The sequence below is a fragment of the Calliphora vicina genome, chromosome 3, assembly GCF_958450345.1.
Source record: "Calliphora vicina chromosome 3, idCalVici1.1, whole genome shotgun sequence".
In the NCBI taxonomy this organism is placed as follows: Eukaryota; Metazoa; Arthropoda; class Insecta; order Diptera; family Calliphoridae; genus Calliphora; species Calliphora vicina.
The window spans coordinates 15,853,836-15,876,357 of record NC_088782.1 but is presented as its reverse complement, the minus strand read 5'-3'; the positions used below and the strand labels follow the sequence as shown (position 1 = coordinate 15,876,357).

The following is a 22,522-nucleotide window of genomic DNA, read 5'->3' as shown; positions in this document are numbered from 1 at the left end:
GAATGGGGTAAGCACGAAGGTTAGGTGTATGGCCAATAAGCTAGGTTGTTGAAAAAATAAATAAATATACAAATTTGCATACATAATTTAAATTGTTTATAGAATATTGGTAACGGTAATTGCAGTAAGGGTAGCTTAGTGGTAAATAGTAGAGCTGAAATGGTATTTTGCATTTTTATATTTCGTTGGTCTCATGCCCTAACTCAAATCATAATAGAAACTGTAATTAGCAATATGAAACTTTTTATATACATTACATTTATGTATATGACGAGTTGTTCTTGTGTGAAATGTATTGGAATAACTAAAAAACTCAATTTCGAAAAAATGCGAGTTAGTCCAACGATATACCATTACCTCTCATGCTGAAGTGTATAAGAAAGACTTTATAAGCTGTTCTGTTTTTTAAGCTAAAAGGGGCAGTATCTCTTCAATGTTAATAAAAAGTCATATTTTATTAGTCTAAAATCGGCACATACATAAACATTGAATAAAACCCCTAATATTTATTTAACACAAAACCGCTACATCTGGCTACTCTCTTTGCAGTTTTTTTTTGTTTTTGACATTAAGTTTGACCAGGGCTGCCAAGTCATTATATGGTAGTAAACATTAATTGAATTTGTTTTTATTTTATAAATGAACTACAATAGTAGTTTTGATACAAGTATTATTTAATTAGAATGCATTGTAAACACGTTCATTGTATTACAATTTAAACTTGTATACTTCAGATTAATAATTTTGTCTAGAAGATGCGAATTAGTAATAACTTGGCAACTCTTTTTTAAAATGGGAGAAAATATTGACGCGTAGAATTTTTTGTTACATTGAAGGATTATCTTTTTTTTCTCTCATTTTCGGAAAGATTCTGTTGTAAAAAAATATAAATTTCTAGTGTATAATTAGTGAAAAAGTTATTCCATAATGGATATTCATTCCATTTGTCGTATTTGTTTAGAATATCTGCAAAATGGCAGTGCTTATGATCTGTTTTTAGTACCCGGATTGGCTAAAAAATTGTGTATGTGCACATCGTTGTCGGTGGAACCACAGGATGGGTTCCCAAAGAACATTTGTGGGGTTTGCTACACCCGTCTCAGTGATATGGCCGACTTTCAGAAGTTATGCGTTGATTCGGTGCAAAAATTCCAAGAATTGGTGTCCAACAATGCAATTGTGTGTCAGCCAACATTTGACATTATGGAGGCCCCATCAACTGCACCAATTGAAGGTGTACAAATGCCCGAAGATGAAGATGACCATTTGAATTTTGATCCTTTGCTTACCAATCACAAGATGGAAATGCTAGAAAATGAAGAAGATGTTTTCAAAATGCTGGAAACTGTTGACAAAGAAGAAGTGGAAGAAATTCCAACAAAGGTGGAGGAAGAGGAGATTAGTGACGAGTCCAGTGAAGAAGATAGGGACAGTGATGATGACTTCCAATTTCCCGATGGCGGTGATAATGATGACGAGAGCGAAAGCGACGACGACAAACCTTTGGCCTCTAGACTACGAAATATCAAAAAAGAAATCAAAGAGGAAAATGATGACGATTCTAAAGATCCGAAAGTTAAACCGAAACGTAAGAGAATACCTGCTGCTGAACGCCACTTGCATCGCATAATTGAATGTCATATTTGTCACCAGAAATTCAAGAAGACTAAAAACTACGAGGAGCACATGAAGTACCACAATGACAAGTTGCCATTCCAATGCGAAGTGGAGAGCTGCAAACGAGGCTTTACTACGGCCTACGGTTTACGTTTGCATGTTGAGCATTGTCATGACGAGACTGTTGAAAAAATTCCTTGCACTCAGGAGGGATGCGACATGATGTTTACTCGCCGTCGAATACTCAACTGGCATTTGAAGAGAGTTCACAAGCTCGCCAAGGAGGACGTGCCAAAATCGTATCCTTGCAGTGATTGTGAAAAGGTATTCAAGTGTCCCATGGCTTTGAAGAAACACATGTTTAAACACACTGGCCAGGAATTGCCATTCCCTTGCAATATTTGTGGCAAACGTTTTGTCATCAATAGCGCGCTAAAAGATCATCTAATGCGGCATGCTGGCATTAAAAACTATGTATGTCCCTACTGTGGTGTGGGCAAGACTACACGTCAAGAATGGAATACACATATTGCCACACATAATACAGAGAAGAAATTCAAATGTCACCTCTGTCCACATGCATCGCACAACAAGCAGAATCTGCGTATGCACGTACGTGTTGTACACGAAAAGATCAAGGATTATGCATGCCAATATTGTGGCAAACAATTCGGCAAATCGAATGCCTGTAAAATGCATGAAATGACCCACACTGGTGAGAAGAGATGCGAGTGTAAAGTGTGCGGCAAGCGGTTCTTGTACCCGAAAGGTCTTACCAAACATTTGAAGACCCACGAGAAACGTGTACTACGGGCTATTGAAGTTTATCGCAAACGCCAAGTTGAATTGGGCGAGGTACCCGCAGATGCTGATGCTGAACCAATGCCAGATTTACCAAATCCCGAAAATACACAGGAATCTCATCAAAAGGTGGCTGATGAAATTCTGAAGGTTTGTGCTGATTCCGTTAATTCCATACCCAAAGATCCGAGACGCGTTGAGCGCGTGGATATTGCCGACTTAGCTGGTACTGCTGTCAATCCCATTCCTCAAGTAGCTTTGCCTTCCTGGTCCCCCCAGATAAATTTCATGATGAAAGAAGGCAAATACACGTGTCCCGATTGTGGTCAGGGCTTTAATGGTTCTGGTAATCTAAGGCGCCATCACAAGATTGTTCATCAGGGCGTGAAAGATTTCGCCTGTAGATTCTGTCACAAGCGTTTCGCCAAGGCTCAAACACTAAAACATCACGAAATGACTCATACCGGTGAAAAACCTCATGCCTGTTCTCATTGTGATATGCGTTTCATTCAAGTCGTGGCTTTGAAGCGGCACATGAAAGTTCACCAGGAACGTCCCACGTACATACCTCAAGCTGCCTTCAAGGCCAAAGAAGAATTGGTTAAACAGGAACGCAAAAAATATGCCATCAAACGTGAACAGGAACAGGAGCGTGAAGCAATAGCCGAAGAAGCTCGCAAACAACTGGAAGAGCTTAAAAAACAGGAAGAAGACCTACAACGACGTCAGCGTGAGGCTTTGGAAAATGTGCCTAAGGCCATACCAAAAGAACGTTTGCCACCAGGTGCCGATATTTCCATTGCCACCAACTTATTACCAAGTGATTTAAATAGTACTACAACCACAGCTACGACAACCGCCGCTGATAATGACGAGCCCTCCACTTCAGACAGTGCTCTCAAGATGGAAACTCACGAGCACGATGATATTTCTTACCCTGAAGTTATGGGTACTTATTAAAAAAAAATTGCAAATACACTTACTACTTACTAACTACAGACATCTACATATGTGTGTATACAGACGATACTAATTACAAAGAAAAATCGGGCCGGGCGTTGACGATGAAACACGATGCTCAAGATATAAGGATTTTAAAGCTTATAAATGCATTTTAGTAATTTTCAAACTATATGTACTCTTAAAACGCGTGCAAACCAACAATTAACATTAATTGAAAAATGTATAATTCAAAATATTGTATTTTTTTTCGTTTCGTTTTATTATGATTTTAATGATTTATTACTATACTATAAGATTTCTATTTATGGTTTAATGTGTTTTTTTAAAAAAAAAAAAATTGTTTGTTCATTTTGTTGCAATAGCCAAGATTTGTTTGAAATAGAATAAAAATATATTGAAAATTATTTTAACACCATTTGTACACTAAAAGATACAAAACAAAACACATGCATATTTTTAAGATTGTTCTCAATTTATAACTTTTATTGTAATTTTGTGAACACAAACTTATATTTGCATTAAAAATTTAATATGTAATACTATGAGAAAAATATACATAATAATAATAATATAGTTAAATGATTTATTTTTTTTATTAACCTTATAAAAGAAGATTGACTTTCTTTGGACTTTCCACAATATAAGGGTATATACATACATATAAGTTTGTCATTCCGTTTTTAGTTTGCGACCACATTTACCATGTCTGTCTGTCTGTTGAAACTAAACTTTACATACATAATCCATACATCAATATATTCCTGGTTCAGTTGCTATTTAAAATCGGCCTACAAATCGCTGAGATATCTATAAACAAAAACTACGACTACCTCGATTTTGTTCACCTACATTTTTTCCAATAAGAATTTTTCACTCAAAAAATTGAGTATACTTTGTTGAAGGGTATATAAGATTTGGCTCAGCAGAATATATCACTCTTACTTGTCATTCCCACGACAGCCGGTTCTACGCACCGGAATGACCCGAGTTCACTCGGCCAAGGGCTGTCAACTCAGCAAACAATGCTGCTACAACAACAACAACTCTTACTTGTCTTAATAACTTTGGAAAAATATTGGGGCCAGAAATCAAAACTACAAAACATGATGAGAAGAAACTATTACTTTGTCAATGTTAAAATCCATTCATACGTTTTTCTTGATTTCGATCAATATAGAAATCACCTAAAGAATTTTATTTTTTGTAGAATATAAAAAGTCCTTTGCATTTCTTAGAATTATGTTAAATAAAACAATGTTTATATATTTTTCATCTGATCGACAGAAGTAGGTGATTATTTATACATCCCTCATCATCTTTAACATGTAATTGTAAAGATTATAACTTGGCATGATAGTTGGAGATCTAGAATATCGCGGAGACCTTTCACTATTCGTTTTAATTCGAATACACTTTCGAATGTAATTATTTTATTACTTACTAATGAAATCCTAAGTTGCCGACCCTTAAATAAAATTACAATATTTATGTTTGTTTCTATTTTGCTTTTTTTTTGTTAATTTTACATTTGCTTGTTATTTTTTATGATGAGAATGAATACTTGTATTAAATGATTGATGATTATGATAAATTGAATCAGGATTAGTATACACAGTTTCCTGACTACAGTCTTAATGAAAATGTTTTTAATGAGATGATGAAGTAAAATATAAAAACATGAAACAAAAAATTTATAGAGAATTTGCAAAAACTTTATGAATTTGCAAATAAATATGAAAAAAAATCGAAACGTTATAAGAAAAATTAAATTGAGAGAAAAAGTAACAGAAATTTAGGAAAGATTTCAAGGTTGTTCCGGTGTTTTTAAATTGTATTTCGTTTTGATGTTATTCAATTCCTCCTGCTTCTTGTCCACATCTAAACGTTTGAATGCCTTGTTCGATTGATAGTACAACACCACAAGATAACGATTACATACATTGAAGCCAGACAAGTGATCACAAGCATTTTTGGCATCAAAAATATCTTCATAGACAACAAAGGCAGTACCACGGGTCTCAGGTGTGTTGCCACTAAGGAGTATTGAAAACAAACAATGGTTTTTCTCAAAAACAAAAATATTTATGAATACTTACACTCGTATTTGTCGTATGGCACCAAACTTTCCAAATATATCGTACATTTCTTCAGATGTGATTTTGTAGGGTAAGTTACGTACATACAAAAGGCGATTGACCTCTGGAGGTAAACGTATCTTGAAAAATTAAGCGAAAAAAAATTAAAATACATACATATACATAATCTTATACACAAGCATCATTGTATTACAAACACGTTAATTAACTGTTTAGTAAACTACATCAACTACCTTAATGAAATATATGTAATAACAAAACTTACATTGTTGCGTTTATTCATAATGAAGATTTATTTCGTTGGAAATCAGCTTGTCTTGATGTTATACCTCAATGGGCAACTACCGCAACTTTATGCTCGGACCTTCTAATAAAGCGTGTCTTACTCCTTGCTTTGTCGTTCGATGAATGATTCACTTTGATGTAATGGCAATTTATTTCTTTGTTTACAGTATGCCGCCGTTTAAAGGTCCTTTGTCCTTTTGTTTGATATACTACTTAACGTGTTTTAATATATTTGCTTTCTTTTTTTTCGTACGAAAACAATAAAACTTATTTCGATGTCTGCTTCGAAATTCGCATTTTTTTAGTTTTCTTTGTAACAAAATCGTGTGCAGTGTTGCATTTTATTCAGTGTAGACATTTAACAATGATGCCACATTCGTTTAAAGTGTATCATTAAAAAATAGTTTTGACATTCATAGAGTGTCATTCACAAAAAATTAATAGCACATTCAGAATGCACCGAATTTACTTAATTTCGACTAGAAATTATAATCGAAACCTAACCCGTTTTAACTGGTCTTTATGACACTTGAATTAATTTCACAAACAGCTTATAGTCTTTAGTAACAATATAGAATCTTCTAAACTACTGGTCCGATTGTATTTTAACAGCGGATAAGTTTTGCTTGGATTGTTTTATTTATTTATATTTATTCAATTGTAATATACCTATGTAGCCATTTGACCAAAGTTACAACTGTCATTGTTTTACCAGTTCTATAAAATTTTTTAATTATGTTTTAATTTCCCACGAGTTTCCATTATTAGATTGTCGTTGGCATTATTTCGGTAGTAAATCTGCAGACATTATAGGGGTGTCTAGTGGCATTAATAGACAAACTTACTTTTAATACTGTAACGGCTGCTTGCAACATTCATCATGTTTATAAACATTTACGTAAGTAAAAGATAAAAACAGAATTAAAACCATTTAGACAAATTTATTTTTAAAGGACCAGTCTAATGTACATAATTTAAAAACAAAAATATAATCACTTTTGATTTTATTAATCATTTAATATGTTTTATTCAATATAAACATTTCCTAAACATGAAGTCAAAAGGTTATCTTATTCAAATTTATTGAGTTTATAAATGTATTTTTATTTAACTTACACACAAGTGAAATAAATTTTTATAATAATATGAATGAGTACACATTTAATATGCTTTAAAACTAATACAACAAATAAGCAACTGGAATATTTATTAATAACGTTATTTTAATTCGTTCCCTAAAATCGTCTTTAAACAAATGCATTAGCATTACTATGAAATTTAAGCACTTTCCACTAGTTGTGTGACGGAATCTTTGGTAATGAGTTGTAAAAGGGCACCCGATTTGGGACGGTCGTCTCCCTTAGTCCATTTGTGGAAAAGTCTGAAAATAGCGATTAAAAATATTAATTTTTTGAGTTTACCAACGTTTTAAATTTAATGTTATTCGACCTTATTATCAGTCGAATACAAACAAAAATATCAGGGCCGTTGTCGGTATTATGATTGTTGTCATAAAATAAACACGATTTCGATAAAAGCTAATTCGATTTCGACAACGACACTCATGATCTCTCCAGTTTTATTTTAAGTATTTTATAGTAAAAGATACTTACGCGGCTACTTCAGTTAAAGGAGTCCAAGTGGTAAAATCGGCTTTAGGCATCCATTTGCGATTCATTGGAGTATCTAAAGTTACAGGTAAAATGGCAACTACTAAAGAATCATTTGGTAAACCGGAATCTTTGCCAGCCAGAGAGCGTGTAAGCTGATGAACAGCAGCTTTAGCCATGCCATAGCCCATCATGCCAGGAGTACCTTCTAAAGCAGGTTTGGCACCAGTTAGAGCTAATACGCCACCTTCTTTCAAATGATGAGAAGCCACAGCAGCCGAAATAGTAGAAGTCCAAACACTTTGACGCCACATTAAATCAGAGTTTTTAGCCAAGTCTAATAAATAAATATTGATTAATTTATTAATATTTAATTGCGCAAAAATATAAATAAATATACCTTTTTTGGCATTACCACCGGCCCAACCGCCAGCTACACAAATAACAGCATCCAATTTGTTGCCTTGCAAAGCATCTCCAACTTTAGTCAAAACCTCTTGCTCTTGATCTGCCCAAGAAGCATCACGGGGCACTACAATACTCACATCAGCTTGGTCATTTTCACTTAAATCTATACTGCCAACCCACTAAAACAAATAATCAGGGTATAAGTAACAAGCTTTTCAATAAAGTGAAAGTGCATTTATAGAAGGTCAATTACCAAGGTAATTATTGCATATTTTTCAATTCAACTATTTTCTAACAAAATACTCACATAATTATTGCTTTTAAAATGAGACACGCAAGCTGCTCCTAAAGCTCCTTTACCACCGTATACCAACACACGACCGACAGACATTATAAGATTTTTTGTTAAGTTTAAAGAAGCCAGCTGCAAGATAACACAAACCAACCGTTATGGATGAAAGCCAAAATAAAACTAAAATAACTTAAAGTATTCTTAAAGTAACAGAGTCTGGTGGGCATTAACATACACACAATATGTACTAAAAATCTGTGTTTTAAAGGCAATAACACTTTAATGGGGAAAGGGAATTACTTGTTGCTTGATAAAAAAAAAAAAAACTGAATTGAATGAACACAAACAAGCGTATAATTCATTCTCAAAGCCGGTTCATGATTAAGTGGCAAAACCATTAAATATAAAGCTTATTTTTCTTACGTATGTGTGTACATTTGTTTGAATTGTTCTTTCAGTTGAGTGGTATGAGAAAACGGTATAGAAATCTGTTTTACATAGTATGTATCTCTAAAAAATATTTATGTTAAACACACGATATGTTCTGTTAACGAGCTCAACATGTATCTGACAGCATACGAAGTATTTCAGAGATAAACTTGAAACTTTTGGAATTACACTAGCTTACATATATTGTGGTACTGTTAGGAAACAGATCTAGTTTATGGGCACCAAGGAATAAAAACTTGAAACTGAAATTTTATTACATTTTCGATATTTGTTATCGCATTGAAATAATTTGTTCATTTGATAGCTAAAGTACCTTAAAATTATATATCGTCACCTAAAATGCAAAATAAGTTTATATAAGTTTATAGGAGAAGCAAAAAACGATATAAAATGAAAACTACTTGAGATATTAAAACAAAATTTTCAAATTTGAATTACAATAGCTATGTTCAATAACTAAAAGTTGTTACTAGTTAGTATTAATCAAAAACTTGCAAGTAGAGAAAAAATCAAGAGCGTATAAATTTTAGAGAGTGTTCTCTCGTTGTAAACTATTACAAGTTCTATTTTGAAATCGTAATAGTTAGCAGCAAAGTAAATTAATAAAGTAGACTCAGTAGAACAGCTGACTATTTTTTTTACTTTGGTCTGAACTGTCAATTCACTTGTGGTTGTTGTGGCGGAAAATACAACAAGCCCAAAAGCAAAAACAACAACAGGCAACTTTGACAGCTCAGACCTTAAACCAAAAACAAAATTGCTTGTGGTTTTTGTAAATGTTGTATTTGTTGTAGTACTGTCGCTACTTTATTAATTTATTTTGGTTAGCAGCTTATATGTTATATGTTTTGTGTTATTGTTTATTTATTTAAAATTTTATTTTTGTGGTGAAAAAATGTCAAATCAAAGAATTTTCAATAAAATTAAAGAAAATTTGAGTATTTATACATTTTAAAAGGAATAAAATAAGAAAATTGTGTGTATAAAACAATTGTTACTGGAAAAGCGTTCATTTACTTACTATTTTTGAGAATTTAAGAGAGTAATTTTGTAAATTTTGATTTTATTCTCTCGTTGCAAGTATTTACTGGGAAAGTAAATGAACAGACCTAATGACTCTAGAAATGTATTTTATGAAAAAACAAGTAAGAGTGCTATATTCGGCTGTGCCGAATCTTATATACCCTATATACTTCAAAATTTTAAATATTTTTAGGTAAACAAAATTTAATTTTTTTTCCAGTAGGTCCAATTTACTATGGTCTTATATACGTCGTTGCAAATGTCTTTGAAATATCTATCATTAGATATCCATATTGTCTATATTAATGTCTTAGTAATCCAGATATAGGTAAAAAATCGAGGTTGTCTTGGTTTTTTCCTCATATCTCAGCCATTTGTGGACCGATTTTGCTGATTTTAAATATCAAAATTCTCGAAAGCATGTCTGACAGAATTATTGAAGATTTGGATTCCGAAGATATCTGGGGTCTTCAGAAAATTGATTTCAACAGACAGACGGACATGGCTTAATCGACTCCGCTATCTATAAGGATCCAGAATATATATACTTTATAGGGTCGGAAATGAAAAATGTAGAAATTACAAACGGAATGACAAACTTATATATACACTTCTCACGAAGGTGAAGGGTATAAAAAATTTTTTTTTTCAAAGCACACTTTAAGATATGTGGCTTACGTTTTTTTGAATTGTTATTTTCTGAAACAAAAAAACGTATCAATATAAATTTGTATGAAAAAATAAAAACTTAAATCAAATTTTTTTTTTTTAAATAAAAGCAGTTTATATATACTTTTTTAATTTTATTATATTTTTTTATTTTAATTACTAACGACTATTTTTTTAAACAAAAAAAGTTTCTTCATAAAATTTTCATTAAGACTGCAAAAAATATTCAATTGCAACAAATTTATTAAAAAAAATTAGGATACTACCTAAAATAAGGTAAAAACAATTTATTAATAATTACTCAAAGCGTATACGTTATTTTGTTCAAGAAAATCATATACTTGATGATACTTTAGTTTCAATTTTGGTTATAACTTGGTTATTTTTGATAGTAAAAGTTTAAAATTTTGTACACATATCGCACTCGTTCAACAATACTGTATTAACTCAACATTTTTAAAAATTCACTTTTTGCAAGAAATCAACTAACAACATAGATATCTATCTACTGTAAAAATTTCAACGTATTCCGATTACTCTTTCATCTCGAAAACCACATTTCAGATAATTCGTGATAATTAGTGACTACCTTGTATCAACAAAAAGGTATTATTTTGAGTTAGTACAAAAATTTAAATAGAAATACATCGTATATTTTCATACAAAAATTTATTATTTTGAATTGAGCCTTTATTCAAGTTAAAAATAATCAAATTGTTTTATTTAAATTTGGTTGTATTTTGAGTTGATACTGTTTTGTTGATAAAATAATACAAAAAAATATCGAGAAGTTTCAGAAAAATGGTATTAACTGAAAAAATAGATTTATTTTGCAATAATTGCAAAAATTTTATGATTTGATAATATGATGTATTCGGATTTGCAAATTCTCTTAAAATGTAATCACAAACAGTTTTTGGCCTCTACTGAACATTTTAAAATTTCGAGTTAATACTCAATGGTTGTCCTGGTTTTTTCCTCATATCTCAGCCATTTGTATACCGATTTTGCTGATTTTAAATAGGAAACTTCTCGAAAGCATGTCTGACACAATTATTGAAGATTTGGATCCCGAAGATATCTGGGGTCTTCAGAAAATTGATTTCAACAGACAGACGGACATGGCTTAATCGACTCAGTTATCTATAAGGATACAGAATATATATACTTTACAGGGTCGGTAAATTATATTGTGGAAATTACAAACGGAATGACAAACTTATATATACCCTTCTCACGAAGGTGAAGGGTTTAAAAATCATATCTTTGATTTTTGTTATCGTATCCAATTATGGATATAAATTGCCTAGCGCAAAATTTAATAATTTTTTCCAGTGTAATTATTTACTTCATATCTGCACTCATCCAAACACATTTATAAAGCAAACTCTCATAAAATTGCATATTATATATTCACATATGTTTTTAGCCGCAATAATTAATATACACATGTATTTTAATTATATTTCTTTTTAATATAAACTTACTTTTTCGGCTTTTTAGTTGTTTTATAAATAGGAATAAACTCTTCCACACGAGTATTTTTACTTTTATTGTAAACAATACTTTATCACCCTTTTCTTTCGCCTGTTTTCTTTTATTAGTTGATTGAAATAGTAGTAGTTGTTGTTGTTTCTGTGACATTAACAATTAATTTTCAAAGAAATATTTAACACAAATAAATACATATGAAGAAAAAAAATAGCAAAAACTTACATTATTTTCGGAATGCAAAATACTATTGTTGCACTTTGAGCAGCATAGAATTTATTGCAATTAGGAATTTTTAAAACAGAATAGGTAGTAGATATTTATATTAAGGAGGAAACAATTTATTTTATTTTTTTCAAAGCAAAGTGCTGCCAGATCTGTACACTTTATCATAACAGAGTTCAACTTTATACTCCGGGCACTCTCCGGATGACATCAACTTGATTACACACACACCGTGCATTTCTTATGGGGACCAATTGGCTCATGACCACCAAAATTTAGCTCGTAAAACTTCATATAAAAAAAATAGGTCTGACCGGTGTTGCCACTTACCTTTTTGCAACTGTTCCCAGTTAATCACTATATACATTATGTAATGAACATCTCCAAGTCATGACACTTGACATTTATACAATGCTACCAACATTGAAGAACAAAACACCGAAAAATAAAATAAGAGAAAAGCTATAAAATAAAAAAAAACTGTTCGTGTCAATTTCTTGTATATTATTTTTCTTTTATTTGACAAATTAATCATATTTATTTAAATATAAGAAATATATATTTCATCTCATTAGGTATTAAAGTATGTGTATATATTAAGATTTCCTAACAAAACAGTGTAAATAAAAAGAAAATCGATATGAACAAAATTTTATAAAATATCGTGTGTATGTGTGAATGAATGTGTGGTGGAAACAGTCTCTGAGGCCGCTATAACGGGTCAACAAAAATAAGCGGAATACAAATTATTAGTGCAATAAAGATATAAATTAGTATGAACATTTATTATCAAGATGGAGAGAAGAGTTAAATTGAAATCTATTAATCCTCACATAACATGTAAAATATGTGGAGGATATTTCATTGATGCCACCACAGTTACAGAATGTTTACATACCTGTTAGTATAAAATACAAACATAATTTCCGTTTAATGTCTTTATTTAATTTCAAATTTTAATTTGTATTCAGTTTGTAAAAGTTGTTTGGTTAAACATCTGGAAGAGAAGAAGACCTGTCCTACCTGCGAAAATGTTATACATCAATCTCACCCGCTTCAGTATATTAGCTTTGATCGGACAATGCAAGATATTGTTTACAAATTAGTGCCAAATCTGCAAGAAGGTAAGTATACATCACACTTGGGCGCTATCAACTACATTTTGTAATTGTTGAATGACAATTACCAATTACATGTAATTTGTAAATGGTGACTGCCAATTACAAAATATGTGCATGTAATGGGTAAAATGTAATTGAAATTGAAATTAATTGATGGAAATTATGTAATGATTACTTTTAAAGTATTTATTACCAACGTTAATAGAATTACGTAAATGTAATTGTTACAAATGTTAATAGAAACCAAATTTGTTATCATTAAATAACATACTGTTTCAGTACTATTAAGTTTATGTAATTTGTGTAGCAAAGGAAAAATGTATATAGAGCGGAAACTCTATCAAATTGGAAAAAATGTAGAATTTTATATAAAAATGCCTAAAATGGATATGTATTACTATCTTGAATAAATATAAAAATTATGTAAAATCGACCAATTTCAATTGTATACCTATAACTTTTTAACCACATATAAATTTTTTTTCAATAGTGGCCAGTTATGCTTATGGTTGCACCATAAGGGTATTTAGTAAGTGTTCTTATATCGTAGAATAATCAATAACTTCAAACAGGAACATTTTTTAACATATCTTTGTAATAAGTTGTTAGATTTTTATAATCTTTGTCCTGTATAAATCGTAGGGACTTAAATTTTCTGAGTATATCACCAACAAACGGTTTTATTTTAGGTATTTTGCATATATCTATTAAAAAATATGAACTCTGAACCTATATAAAAACCAAACTATGTAAATCCCATTATCACAATGTATAATTCTGTTTCAACATAAAAATAAACTGACAGTTTTCACACAAAAATTATTTTAACAGTCAGTATAAGTTAAGGAGATAGTGGGGTTAAAGCGAATTTCGAATCTAACCCCCATAAAAGCACCTCAAAGCTTTTAAAATAAGAAATTTATCAAACTGTTCGTTGGAAGTTTTACGCGTTTTAGAGCTAGTACTATTTCCAATATAATTACCATTTATGTAATTCAAATTAGTTTTTTATTAATTATTTGCAATTACTGTAGGAATTACGTGTAATTGATAATTGTCATTCACCAATTACTAATTACAGTAATCGGTAATAGCGAGTTGCCAATTACAAAATAAAATTGGATTTGTAATTGGCCAAATTCAATTACAATAACTGGTAATTGAAAAGTAATGCCCAGTCTGGTATATATAAATTATAATTATAATATATATTTTATAATTATATATTTTAAATATTTTTTATTTGTATTGTATTTTTCCCCATATTAGATGAAATGCGTAGAGAGCGTGATTTTTACAAAAGTCGTAATATGGCCTGTCCAAAAGATTTACCACAAAATCATGATGACGACAATGAAAAGGTTATGGAAGCCCATGCTGAATCAGATTTCCATAGATTGGACGAACAAGTGAATGTATGTTTGGAATGCATGAGTAACAATTTTAAAAGTCTGCAGAGACGTTTTATACGCTGCAGTTCTCAGGCAACGATTACGCACCTGAAAAAGTTGGTGGCAAAAAAGATATTAAATGGCATTGACAAATATAGAGAGGTAAGTAATTCAATACAAAACTAATTATTTTACCGTAGTAGGTAGATAGATATGTATCTCATACATTTTATTCGCTTTTTTAAGATTGACATATTGTGCAATGAGGAATTGTTGGGCAAGGATCATACATTAAAATTTGTTTATGTTACCCGTTGGCGTTTTCGAGAACCTCCTTTACGTTTGCAGTTTCGTCCTAGAGTAGAAATTTAGTTTAAACACACTATTATATTATGTCTTAATATTTTACGTAATTTTAAAAAATAACTACTGTAATAAATCGTATAGTTAAGCCAGAGTTATCTATATATACATATTAAAATTTATAATACATATATATATATTTATTTATAAACTAATAATTTAATTCATAGCTTTTATTACGAGTCTTATTTTAAATAGATTTTTATTTTTATATATAGTATGCTTTAATGATGATTATACTAAAACCCCTCTACTATTATATTATAATTTTATACTTCCTTTCACAAAACCTGATTTTATTTTTTTAATACACATTTACATTTTTTTGAATCAAAAAATATATATGTATAAACGTATATTTCTTTTTACTTCCTTTCATAAAACCTGATTTTTTTTTTATACACATTTACATTTTTTTAATCAAAAACTATATATAAATATATTTTTCTTTTAATTTTTATTTTTATACATACTTCCATTATGATTTCAAACAAACTTTATACAAAGAAAATAGTTTTATATATTTATATATATTTTGTATATACACAATAAAAATCTATTAGATAAATAAATGATAATTTATAAAAAATTAAGAAAATAATAAATAAAATTAATTTGTAAGGCAGGTAACTTTGAAACACACTAACTAGTGTTTAATAATAAAACGCTATTACGAATTAGTACCAATCCCACGGTTCTACGGACCGGAATGACTCGAGTTGAACTCAGCAATCACTGCTGTTACAACAACAAATAATTAGTACAAACTGTTATACGTTTTTATATGATTTTTTTTGTTATTGAACAATTTCCGAACTGTAGGTTGGATTTGCTGTATCTATTTGAAGAGACCAAAGTAGATTATTAATAATTTGTTACACGAAATGTAAAGGATAGGATATATTTTGAAAAAAATAGTTTTCGTAGATAATTTAATTTTTATAACCATCATGAGGATATATGAGTTTTACAAACGGAATAAGTCTACAGACAATATGGTTCAAATACCTTTCCATCAACGTAAATATCCATAGAAGTTTGGAGCGATAATATCAGGAAAAATTTTTTTTAACAATTTTTTTTTATAAATAGACTTATGTTTTGGGACACCTGAAGTGCATAGGTTTTTAACAACGAAATTTCGTATCTAGTTATAATGCATTATTCATAATCAGTTTTTAAAACCAAAGGTTTGTAAAACGAATTTTGTGTGAAAATTTTGTTTTATAAAACTTATAAATATAAACATTGATTATAAATAGCGGAGATAATCTATCAGTGTATATGAATTCTATTCGATTTAGTTTTGGCGCACTCTAAAATAAAACTAACAAATTTTATGGATTCATTCTGTAACAAACTTGTTTCTAAAATATGTGGATGTCATATAAAAATCGCTAAATTGCTAACACTTAGTATAAATAAAAATGAAATCGTATATAGAAGTTGACTCAAGGCGAATCTATAGAAGGTGACGACAGAACTACAACAAATACAACATGTACAAAAACAACAGGTACTTTGTTTTTGTAAAAAGGTAAGTGAACTGTCAAAGTTGCCTGTGGTTGTTTTTGCTTTTGGGTTTGTTGTATTTTTCGCCACAACAAACACAAGTGAATTGACAGTTCACTTGTCTAAACAACTGAATAAAAAAAATAAACAGCTGTTCTTCTGTCGTCACCTTCTATAGATTCGCCTTGAGTTGACTGATGTGAAAACCATTTACAATGTAACCAGCTGTGTTTGTTTTGGTTGGCATAATAATAAACCCAGCATAAATAAGAATTTTTTTTTACAAATAATTTTTAATATTTAACACACATGAATGCCGTTATTTCATTGTGTCATTTTTGTGAGGCTCACGGTCCTTCGGCTATTTTTAGTACACAAACCCTTAGAGACACAAAGTTGGATGAACTATATTCAGCGGCAGCTTTGCAAACCTCGAATAGTGTAGCAGGCAAACAATGTGCTGCCTGTAACTCAATCGGACAAACAAACGGACTGTATAGCAAAGATAATGAAAGTGGAGCAACTTTTCTAAGTACTCAACAGTCGGCGCTGCCAGAAGTGGCAACGTTGGTAAAACAGGCAGCAGTGCGTAGTTTAAGTTGCGAAATAAATCACAACAAAGATGGTGGTTTTGTATTTTTCGGAGACACTTCAAGGGGTCATGTTTTAAGTCACACATTTCATGTTAGTGATTTGCAGGTAACAGTTATATACAAAGAACTTTACAAAATTCAAAATAACACTGTCGCTCTTTTTTTTACAGGCTCGAGGTTTTTATCAATTATTTTCCATAATAATTCTTATGAAAGATAAATACTTTTTACTTAATACCAAGCCGTTCTTAGCAGAACATTTACGTAAAATATCGTCGGAGTTGCAGAATGGAGCGAAACGCATCAGAGATGAAGAGGAATTGAAGGGTTCTACGCGCCAAAGAAGGCTATCCGGTTCACAGCCTTTAGTACAAACGCCCAGGTCACTAATAGAACTAACAGGAGAAGAAAACGTATTTGCCATTTTGCACTCACATTTCTCTTGGCTTTTGTTGGCTGGATCAAGATTCTTAACAGAACATGTAACATTTGGTAATCTTCCTTGGCTGCCGCCGCAAAGTAGCAGTCATCCACCGCAACAAAGACTCACATATAACATAACTACACTGCCAATGATACAGAAATACGAGACACTTGATGATGCAGAAGAATTTTATTCTCTAAGGTATATCAAACAGGTGGTTAGAAAGGCAGAGTTTGCATCCATATGCTATTGTGCTTTAACCGGTATTAAGGTATTAATTATAATTGTTATACAAATATTATGAAATATTTTTAATATTATATTCTTAGATTATTGTACGTGGAGATCCAGCACGTACTTTTCATTTTATGATGTGTCTTAAGAAGCTTTTGCCCGAACAAATGCACACTCTTATAAGGGTAGATGCACAGCATCAACATTCCATTAGTGCTGATTATAAAATTATCTCAATATCGAATGAAATCGCCGTACCCATGGCTAGTTCATCTGTTTTTCGAATAGATTTTTTGGAAGAATCTCTGGGTAACAACGTTTGCATAAAATGGCCAGGATCAGTACCAACAAAACGTAAGTTTATTAAGTATCACTGTCTCGTCCTTATAGTTTATACTATAGTTAAATATACATGGATTACAAACTCTTCTGTCAAAGACCTAACTCAGTTTTCAAAAACCTGTGTTTTTTTTATCATTGCATAGAGCGGAAACTAGAAAAAAATCACACATACGAGGCTTGTTTTTGCTTTCACATACTTTTTTCTAATATATTCTCATCACTTATGTTTTTAACAACTGAGTTAGGTCTTTCAATTAAATTGTAGTTCTTAAAGTATTTGAAAAACTTTAGAAATTTTTAATTTGTTCATGAAAGTATGCACACATATCGGCTTTGAGAATATATGCATCTTAATATGTAATAACAATATCCATTTTTTTACTTTTATTCTTTTAGTGCCCGATTTATTGGTGAAATTGTTAAAAGCTGTTGATGAAACTCGCTTCACAGAGTTGGTTTTAAATCGACATACCAAAGTCTTGGTAGAGGAATGGAAAAAGTATAACAAACAATTAATTAGTTCATTAATATCATTTTAATCGCCTTTTGTTTTCATAGCAAAGTAATATGTCTAAATCATGCCAAATCAACCAATGGACAGGCCAAATTAAAGCGAGTATTAGGTGTCCAGCCTCAGGATCAACCATTACTAAACTATTGGAGTGCACACTTGCACTAGATTTATTTCTTTAATACAACAAAAACACTTTTTGTTTATATAAAAAATGTTTATAATAAATAATAAAAAACACATGAGTATTATTTAAAAATGCTCCTTCAACCAAGACTCGCTGGTTTGTGGGAACAATCATGTAAACTGATTTCTTTTATTCACGTTCTTATTGAATAGATTTTTTTGTTGTCCTTATTGATGGATATTAATTAGCAAACTTAATTAATGTAACTATACACAAAAAGAAAAAACTTTTTGTTATTTGTTTACTTCTTGTAACCACAGCTTGAACGACGACCACGGGCACGTTCAAATTTACGTCCCTTGGAGCGTACATAGGGGCGAGTGTGAGAGTGAGGTACACCGGGAGCTTTGCCGAAGTGTTTGCAGGCAGTACGTGCGGTACGCTTACCTTGCAACAACAAACAGTTCTTGCCAGTGGGTGACTTTAGGGCCAATTGATCGAAAGTAATAACTTCACCACCAGCCTTCAAGATGCGTTCCCGAGCGGTTTGGGTGACGTGCAAAGCACAGACGCTCATTTTGGGGACGGTCAATAGACGAACGTCATCGGTGACGGTGCCAACAATAACAATGGTGGAATCGGGTTGCTTGGCGACTTTGAAGAAACGGCTCACACGTTGCAATGACATGGGTGGCCTGTTGGTCTTGCTCATAAACAAACGTTTCAACACGATGCGGTTGAATTTTTTGTTGGTACGGCGTTGAAGGAAACGGTACAACTAAAAAAAACAAAAACAATGTCAAAACAATTTTCATAATCATTAAATAAATTTTCGATGAAAATGTCCAACACAATCAAAAAACAACAGTTTTTCCTGGGTTTTTACACTTTCATTACGACTTACCTTGACCAAAAGACGCAAGTAAACATCTTGGGATTTAGGCTCAGTTCTGCGAACCTTACGATCGTATTTGTGGCTAATATCAATACCCTGAAAAATAATACACAAAAAATATTTGTTAATTCACATATTGCTTTAAATCGTTTGCAAGATTTCACTATTCACTTTAGTTTTTCATTTTGTTTTTTTACGATTGTTTACAATTTAATTTTGTTAAAAAAATTTTCACTACAAGTCTTACCATTTTGGCGACCGGAAAAAGAAAGAGACGTAGTTCGCAGCCCTCAAATGTCAACTTGACATTTCTGTTGTATACGAAGTTGGCTGCAGTTTATTCTGTTGACATTTGTACAAATTTCGTATAAATATGGCAACGTATTAGGTTTATACCTTGGCTACAGCGTATAGCAAATACACAAACCCATCGTATAAATACTTGATGGTGTTAATAATTAAATTTTTTTTAAATAAAATTTACCGAGTCTATATGATTTAATACAGAGTTGATTTTTTTAAACTTGTAATTGTAGTTTATATTATTTAATATATAGAAATAAAATAAAAAATAGTAAACAAGCAAAGCAATCCCTTTTATAAATATTTATTTTCTTTGATGAACGATTAGTTTTATAAGTATGCTGAATTTAAATTATTAGAGTCCAATTTAAATTATTAGAATCCGACTGAATAATCTGTTAGGGCCAAAATTTCAAGAATACCGAATAATACTAAAACGTGTATGTTATTGTAAAATATCCAAGCATCCTGTAAAAAAAAACAATTCCCTTATTTCAAGATGAAATAAATTAATTATGAAAAACAATTTTAAAACCAGCTTTTATTTAAATTCTCTAAAAAGAAAAAAATTAACTTTAAATTAAATTGTCGAACAAATAAGACTGTTATAAATTAAATTTTTTTTATAGGACTAAGTGAATATGTATTTAGACTTGTCACCACATTTCGTTTGGAATGGTCTTGAATTAGTAGTTATTTGTATTCTGGTCGATTTCGTCTTCAGATTACGTTTATGGCATTTTTAATTTAGATATTATTTAAGCTCGAGTTCAATTTATTATAAAAATAAGAAAAGCAAGCTTCAATTCTGCTAAGAAAACTAAAAGGGATTTAATTTAAAAAAATATAATTTGACTATTTCCCTAAGGCCGACTTACCGCATTCGTGATCAAATTAGCTATTGCATTGAAATTATAGTAAAATACTATACTATAATACCATAAAATAGTATGAAATTTTTTGCTAGATATATACAGCCCACTTATGAATAAAAATTCCCCTGGAGTTTTTTCCCTTTTCTAATTTTTCCTATTCAAATTCAATGGGAAAAAACTCCCGCGGAATTTTTTATTCATAATTGGGCTGATAGTAAACATAATAAAATGCCGAATTACGGATTTTGTGATCGAATAAGCTATCGTATTGAAAAAAGTGTTTTAAATTTCTTGATCAATATTGAAGCCATAATCTTCAATAAGATAATTACGATAACTTTTACTCGATATCGAATGCGGTAATTCGGCCCCTGATAATACTTAGATATTTGAATTTGCTTGAACAAAAGCTGGTGATCAATATAAAAGCCTTGAGCCAGATTTATGACTAAAACTACCCTAAAGAATAACAATAATTTTGTCTTTGCTTAATATTTCTTCTTTTTTACTATTTTCATAAATAAAACCATTGCTATAAATGTCCCTATTACAAATACTATCATCAGCCACATCCAACATTTCCATGCATTACGAGAATGGTCCTCTAATTTTTCAGTTTCTTTGTTTAGGGCACCAATATTACGATCTGCCATCCCAGCAGAACGTGATACCATTTCGGTATCTTTCTTAATAATTCTATTTGCAGTTTCCGTCTGTTCCCTGAGATTTCTCGTTAAGGACAACATGTGCTCGGTAATCATTTCCTGGTTTTCTCTTATATATTTAACAGCTTCACTTTGCTCGCCACTGGCACCTTCTTCTAAGGGTTTGCGTCTCCTCAGTGAATCATCTTGTAATAATTCTTTACGTAAATCTGCATACTGCTTTGATGATTGCAGTTGGTTCATTTCTTTAAGAGCATCATCTCCTGCCTCAGAGGCTCCACCTCTTATCCTAGTTGACCTTAAGCGGTTGGCTGGTGGTGGACTGTCTATATAATTGGTAATTGCCTTTAAATCTTGCAGTCTTTTTGTATAATCAGGAATTTTTTCGCTGCTGTATGAACTAAAATAAACAAACAACTCATTAGCGTTCAATCAACAGTAAAAAGTTCAATGTATCTAACATTGAACTTTTTACTGTTGATTGAACTTACTCTTCCATATTTTTAAGTTCCACGATCATAGTATCCAATGACTTGATAAATTTCTTCAAACGCCAAAAATTCACTTCTTCCTTAGCCAGTTCTTCACAATTGGCTAATAATGTACGTATATTAACATTTAGCTTAGTGGCCATTTTAATTGAATACTAATAGTTTCTAAAATATTTTCCTTAATTATAAGTAGTTTTTTATTTTTAATTGTAAACAAACACGTCATAATAAAATGTCAAAATTTGCAAAATTCTACTAAATATTCACTGAGAACTAATTCCTCGTACAACGAGCAGTGCTGATAACGCTTAACATCGAATTCCGTTAAATATAATCTCAAAATCGCCAAATATATTTTTTATATTGAAGAACCACTTTTTTATAAAACACTATATAAACATGAAAATAGTATGTTTTCAATTTATTTGTTTAAATTCACTATGTAACCATTTTAATATGTTACCATATTAAATTTGAATTTCCAATTCTTTATACTTTGAATTAATTTTTACTTTTAAAAATTAATATAGAACATGGTAACTGTGATCATTTTATATCACCCGTAAAAGTACGACTCACATTTCGTAGCAAAATCTGAATAAGATTACTGCTAAAACTTTCAATTTTAAGTCTTATATGAGAAGTACATGTTTAATTTTTAAAATCTTATATGTGAATTATGTGCTGCCTTGGAATTACACTTTTTGTTGAAAGTCGATTTAAGGTCGAATAATCGATCCGTTTT

General features: G+C 30.9%; 7 protein-coding genes across 7 annotated transcripts; 3 read left to right on the top strand and 4 right to left on the bottom strand.

Annotated features, from left to right (window-relative positions):
• The first annotated feature begins 789 nt into the window (after positions 1–789).
• On the top strand, positions 790–3,960 carry LOC135953134 (zinc finger protein 14-like). Its single transcript, XM_065502832.1, has one exon. It carries the CDS (start codon positions 928–930, stop codon positions 3,376–3,378), a length of 2,451 nt encoding a protein of 816 aa, XP_065358904.1. The 5' UTR covers positions 790–927; the 3' UTR covers positions 3,379–3,960.
• Positions 3,961–4,865: 905 nt separating this feature from the next.
• Sf3b6 (splicing factor 3b subunit 6) lies at positions 4,866–6,068 on the bottom strand. Its single transcript, XM_065505248.1, has 3 exons — positions 5,743–6,068; positions 5,478–5,596; positions 4,866–5,414 (listed from the first exon to the last, which is right to left on the bottom strand). The coding sequence occupies exons 1-3, from the start codon at positions 5,758–5,760 to the stop codon at positions 5,186–5,188; spliced, it is 366 nt and encodes a 121-aa protein (XP_065361320.1). The 5' UTR covers positions 5,761–6,068; the 3' UTR covers positions 4,866–5,185.
• Positions 6,069–6,827: 759 nt separating this feature from the next.
• On the bottom strand, positions 6,828–8,255 carry Dhpr (dihydropteridine reductase). The gene is made up of 4 exons (XM_065505119.1): positions 8,088–8,255; positions 7,773–7,959; positions 7,376–7,709; positions 6,828–7,143 (listed from the first exon to the last, which is right to left on the bottom strand). The coding sequence occupies exons 1-4, from the start codon at positions 8,169–8,171 to the stop codon at positions 7,041–7,043; spliced, it is 708 nt and encodes a 235-aa protein (XP_065361191.1). The 5' UTR covers positions 8,172–8,255; the 3' UTR covers positions 6,828–7,040.
• Positions 8,256–12,376: 4,121 nt separating this feature from the next.
• On the top strand, positions 12,377–15,415 carry l(3)73Ah (lethal (3) 73Ah). The gene is made up of 4 exons (XM_065503537.1): positions 12,377–12,830; positions 12,902–13,054; positions 14,321–14,604; positions 14,689–15,415. Exons 1-4 carry the CDS (start codon positions 12,725–12,727, stop codon positions 14,812–14,814), a joined length of 669 nt encoding a protein of 222 aa, XP_065359609.1. The 5' UTR covers positions 12,377–12,724; the 3' UTR covers positions 14,815–15,415.
• A 1,139-nt stretch (positions 15,416–16,554) lies between these two features.
• On the top strand, positions 16,555–18,727 carry BHD (Birt-Hogg-Dube). The gene is made up of 5 exons (XM_065506513.1): positions 16,555–17,016; positions 17,081–17,605; positions 17,664–17,922; positions 18,307–18,409; positions 18,469–18,727. The coding sequence occupies exons 1-5, from the start codon at positions 16,627–16,629 to the stop codon at positions 18,587–18,589; spliced, it is 1,398 nt and encodes a 465-aa protein (XP_065362585.1). The 5' UTR covers positions 16,555–16,626; the 3' UTR covers positions 18,590–18,727.
• Positions 18,668–19,726, bottom strand: RpL18 (ribosomal protein L18). The gene is made up of 3 exons (XM_065506514.1): positions 19,691–19,726; positions 19,453–19,539; positions 18,668–19,326 (listed from the first exon to the last, which is right to left on the bottom strand). The coding sequence occupies exons 1-3, from the start codon at positions 19,691–19,693 to the stop codon at positions 18,850–18,852; spliced, it is 567 nt and encodes a 188-aa protein (XP_065362586.1). The 5' UTR covers positions 19,694–19,726; the 3' UTR covers positions 18,668–18,849.
• A 1,371-nt stretch (positions 19,727–21,097) lies between these two features.
• Use1 (Vesicle transport protein Use1) lies at positions 21,098–22,030 on the bottom strand. Its single transcript, XM_065505222.1, has 2 exons — positions 21,778–22,030; positions 21,098–21,686 (listed from the first exon to the last, which is right to left on the bottom strand). The coding sequence occupies exons 1-2, from the start codon at positions 21,918–21,920 to the stop codon at positions 21,110–21,112; spliced, it is 720 nt and encodes a 239-aa protein (XP_065361294.1). The 5' UTR covers positions 21,921–22,030; the 3' UTR covers positions 21,098–21,109.
• Positions 22,031–22,522: the final 492 nt, after the last annotated feature.